Raw genomic sequence first — 4,956 nt, forward strand, 5'->3', positions numbered from 1 at the left:
AATTCCTAAAGCTGTCTCTGGTTCCCGCTTGTTGCACATCCACTGGCTCTGCAGAGACATGGGCACGCGGGCCGAAAACCTGGCCGGCCGGAGCGGAACCTAAATTACTATTTTTGCCAGAAATTAGTTAAACATGAAATACAGTAATAAAACAAATATAGTTCCTATCTTCAAAATGCTTACATTTGAGTAAGAATACAATAAATTAAATTGATAACATAATTAATGAGTTAGATTTTCAAAAAGACTCATCTCTGAGAATTATTCACAAACATTAACAGAAATGGTCAATTGTTTACCACCATTTAAGTGTTTCCTAGTATATTCCTTAATTACTAATGATTTAAGCATATAACCCTAAGATTACAGAGAATGAAGGGGAAGAGAACCTCTAGTGTTTCTTTTTGTAGGTCATTGATGGATGAATCATGTATTTTCAACAAGTCACTTGATTCTTCTAGGATTCAGTTGTCCCACTGTAAAAATTCACACTTTACGAGTGTGAAGCGATGGTACACAATATGATTTCTGGAATCACAATCATCCTCCACTAGACCACTCTATCTAGTCATGCTTTAGATCCTGGAGGTCTATTTTATGTCCAGGGTACCATTCTTTGGGAATGGCAGAGCCTTTGTGACTAGCACCTGGCGTAAGTTATGGTTAGAATACAGCCATCTCTGTAAGTTAGGACAAATTAATAAACTGTCTACTCTTATTCTAAAATGAGGTGGGGTTAAGATATTAGAATTATTTTTAATATCAAAATTTTGTGATCTCTAAGAAAAATAGCATGTGAACTCAACGTTGAATTCACAGGATGGTGAGGATGGGGGAAGAGGGGGCGAGGGGAGGTGGGTTCCTGTAGTAATTCCTGAAATGTATCTTTGGAATTCCCTGGGCTCTATGATGTTCAGTTTGAGAAGTAGTTAATTCCTTCCTTACATGCATTACATTCATACCAGGATACTAAACCTCCTTGAGGCACAAAGTAGAATGGTACCATGACCAAGTCAATTATATTATCTTTACATCAGCATAGAAAAATAGGCATAAAGAGAAGAGTTAAATTATATTAAGTTAGGGGTGCGGCCCCGGCCCTGGCAGCGCCGGGCGCGAGGGGCGCGCAGGAGGCGAGCGGGCCCGCAGGGGTCTCGGGCTGGGCCGGAGCCGAGTGGCCGGGTCCCTCATGATGCAAGGTTTCAGGACGCCAGTGTCTCCACTGTGTGGCTGGTAGCTCGGACGGTGAAGAGATGGCGGACAGTGTCAAGACCTTTCTCCAGGACCTCGCCAGGGGGATCAAAGACTCCATCTGGGGAATATGCACCATCTCCAATCTGGATGCTCGGATTCAACAGAAGAGAGAGGAGCAGCGTCGGCGGAGGGCGAGCAGTGCCCTGGCACAGAGGAGAGCACAAAGCACAGAGAGGAAGCAGGAGAGAGAGCCACGAATCGTCAGCAGAATTTTCCAGTGCTGCACTTGGAACGGTGGCGTGTTCTGGTTCAGTCTCCTCCTGTTCTACCGCGTCTTCATTCCTGTGCTTCAGTCCGTAACAGCGCAAATTATCGGTGACCCATCGCTCCATGGAGACGTTTGGTCATGGCTGGAATTCTTCCTCACGTCGATTTTCAGCGCTCTCTGGGTGCTCCCGCTGTTTGTGCTCAGCAAAGTCGTGAATGCGATTTGGTTCCAAGACATCGCCGATCTGGCATTTGAGGTGTCAGGGAGGAAGCCGCACCCCTTCCCAAGCGTCAGCAAGATCATCGCCGACATGCTCTTCAACCTGCTGCTGCAGGCGCTCTTCCTCCTGCAGGGCATGTTTGTGAGTCTCTTTCCCATCCATCTGGTCGGTCAGCTGGTTAGTCTCCTGCACATGTCCCTTCTCTACTCCTTGTACTGCTTCGAATATCGGTGGTTCAATAAAGGAATCGAGATGCACCAGCGGCTGTCAAACATAGAAAGGAATTGGCCATACTACTTTGGATTTGGCTTGCCGTTGGCCTTCCTGACGGCAATGCAGTCCTCATACATCATCAGCGGCTGCCTTTTCTCCATCCTCTTTCCTTTATTCATCATCAGCGCCAACGAAGCAAAGACCCCTGGCAAAGCATACCTTTTCCAGTTGCGCCTCTTCTCCTTGGTGGTCTTCCTAAGCAACAGACTCTTCCACAAGACGGTCTACCTGCAGTCCGCACTGAGCAGCTCTGCCTCCGCCGACAAGCTTCCCTCACCACACCCGTCTCCCGCCAAACCGAAGCCTGCCTCGGGCCACTGACTCACCAGCCAGCCTCCCCCCCTCGGCCCCCTCCAAACCAGGGAAGGCAGGACCCACTCTGCCAAGGGCCCTGTGCGTTTTCCCGTCTCGGAGGAATTGGAAGTTTCGTTTCTGGTGCATGTAAGGCAGAATCTTCCTGACTCCTGTATGCAGATTTTAATTTTTTTTTTAAACTCGGATGAGTCTGCAAGGACCACAGGTCCGTCCTCAGCTCTTTTCTAGCATCTGCCAGCCCCCGTCCCTGCCCTGTGTCCGGACTTATTTGAATACTTTTTCTCCCTGTGCCATTTATCTACTTCCCACCCCCACCCCCCCACCTTCCTGCCTCTCTCCACCCTCGGATGAATGGATTTTGTAATTCTGTCGTATTTCGTGCCGTCGTCACTTCTGTTGTTCTCCTGTGAAGCACATATATTGGATGTGGGAGGGAGAGGGAGCGTCGCCGCTGCTCCCGGCCCTCCCGTTCTAGCCATCACTGTCTTGTTTCTTGTAACTCAGGTTAGATTTTTGGTCTCCCTTGGTCCACTGCAAAAAAGAAAAAAAAAAGTCTGTAAAGAGGGGACAGGAGGAAAGACCCCACAGCCAGATCTGCCGGGGTCTAAAGAGTGAGTTTTCTTTCTTCCCCTTGAAGGGGAATCAAGGTGTTTTCACTGGAACATTTTTAAAGTTCCCCACCTGTAGGGAGGCACCAACATTGGGTGAGAGCCGCGGAGGCAGACCTCGGCACCCGAACCTTTAAACTCCGGGGCCTGGACTTGCTGCTGGCCGCTGCTGCTCTGCCCACTGTTTCAGAGGAAATACCGGGTGCTGCGAATAGGAACTGGGGGGGTTGAACTGAATAAGTCCATTAAACCTGTGGTTGGTGTTTTCCTGTTATTTTAAGAGACTTAAGTAGGGGGGGGCGGGTCAGATGTCAAAACACTTGTACAATTTTAAAACATCACAATTAAATGTGAGCTGGTTTCCAAAAAAAAAAAAATTATATTAAGTTAGTTAAGTAGGGATACCCATTCATATGACCTTAAACCACTCACTCCACTCCTAATCCTCCACCCTTAGTGTAACAGCAAGTAGCACCACTAGGTGGAGCCAAGATCTTAACAGAAGAAAGAGCTGAAGTTCCAGATGGCTGTGCACAAGTTGCATGAAAACTAAGAGAATTTTTTGTAGGTTAAAAACGGAAAAAGGGTTAATGGGAGCATTTTGAAACATATTGTATTGTATTGGTCTCTGGTGGCAGAGAGATCACTTGGTTCAATGAGATTGCTTTCACCTAATAAACACATCATGCAATTTGGAAGTAAAAAACTTGAAAATTTTAGCTATCAATTGGAGTCCTGACTCTACTTAAAAGGAACATTACTCAACCAGAAGAGCATGGGAGCATGGGGGTGTGCAAGAACTCTTGGCGATCACTAAGATATCAGCTCTAGTGTTGAAATATCAGCCAAGGACTCGAGCTTGAGAAATGGCCCCGTCAACTAAGCAAGTCAGAGGGGGAAGGCCAGAGCCCGGAGTCCCAGGGCTGGATTTTGAGCCTGTCTGATGGAGGGGACTGCGCCACTCAATGTCAGCTTGGCAGGACACCCTCCCCAGGCTACCCCAAAAACCTCCCCAGGGTCTCGCCGGAGCTGTGAACATAAGGCAAACTTTTTTATTCCCTGCCACATTTATTTATCATTAAGTTTCCTCTTTCTATTGTACCAAAATTGCACCCCTATGTCATCCACTTTTGTCTCTGATTCTTTTCTTTATTATTTTTTAAATTCTTTTATTAATTCACCATGTGGAAAGTTACAAAGCGTTCAGGTTAAAGTCTCAGTTATACAATGCTCAAACACCCATCCCTTCACCAGTGCACATATTCCACCACCAAGAATCACGATATACCTCCTCCCTTCCCCCCACCTCCCCAGCCACCCACCCCGCATGTGTAACTGGTAAATTTCACTTTACTTTCACTTTACTTTGATTACATTCAATATTTAAACAAAAAAAATTCACTATTATTGATTTGGAGTTTCTCCCCCCAAAGTCGATCTGCTGAAAAGAAAGCATTTGGTAATTTGTTTTCCATTGCTGAGAATGAAGAGATATGAAGTCAGGAGGCCGCACTAGCAGCAGCATAGTTTTGGATTTCTGTATTTTAGTATCTAGTAATTAAATCCAGAGAAATGTCTGCCAGACAGAAAGGCCTGACGCAATTTTTATTCTAATCCCCACCCCCAAGTGCTAATCCTCGTCTTTTCCACCCCTACCTAAAAATGCCTATCGAAGGTCTTAGAGGTTGACACTCAAAGTCAAGGACCTGGAGAAACCCTGATCTCTAACACGTCCTCCCATACAGGCTGGTGAGAGAGAGTGGGGCTGCGGGATTATTTATGGTTTTTAATGCAGTATTTCTCAACTAGGGGCTATATGACTCCCTATGTTGGCTCCCAGAATATCCCAAAGGGGCAATGGATGACAATAGTATAAAAGGGGTACACAGTACAGGATCTCAACCAGTGGACAGGGGAGGTGATAGGAATGATGTTTTTTAATGTAGATATACTGATATTTATTCAGCCATTGATTAAGCTGATTGAATTGGGCATGAACTCCACATTATTCTTTACAAAATTGTTTTAAATTGGATATCCATGAGATAGACCATTACAAAGCTGTTCATAATTGGGTT

General features: G+C 45.9%; 1 protein-coding gene across 2 annotated transcripts; it reads left to right on the forward strand.

Moving 5' to 3' along the window:
• Positions 1-1,091: 1,091 nt before the first annotated feature.
• Positions 1,092-3,167, forward strand: LOC129403406 (etoposide-induced protein 2.4 homolog). Of its 2 annotated transcripts, XM_055131247.1 has the most exons (2): positions 1,092-1,924; positions 2,037-3,167. In XM_055131247.1, exons 1-2 carry the CDS (start codon positions 1,254-1,256, stop codon positions 2,152-2,154), a joined length of 789 nt encoding a protein of 262 aa, XP_054987222.1. In that variant the 5' UTR covers positions 1,092-1,253; the 3' UTR covers positions 2,155-3,167. The 2 variants fall into 2 exon arrangements, with proteins under 2 accessions (XP_054987222.1, XP_054987221.1); XM_055131246.1 differs by having other exon boundaries at positions 1,092-3,167.
• The last annotated feature ends 1,789 nt before the right edge of the window (positions 3,168-4,956 follow it).

Source organism: Sorex araneus, chromosome 3 (genome assembly GCF_027595985.1).
Source record: "Sorex araneus isolate mSorAra2 chromosome 3, mSorAra2.pri, whole genome shotgun sequence".
NCBI classification, from domain to species: Eukaryota; Metazoa; Chordata; class Mammalia; order Eulipotyphla; family Soricidae; genus Sorex; species Sorex araneus.

Bases quoted from the DNA above. Each gene is read 5' to 3' on its own strand.
- LOC129403406 (XM_055131246.1), top strand. From the start codon at position 1,254: ATGGCGGACAGTGTCAAGACCTTTCTCCAGGACCTCGCCAGGGGGATC.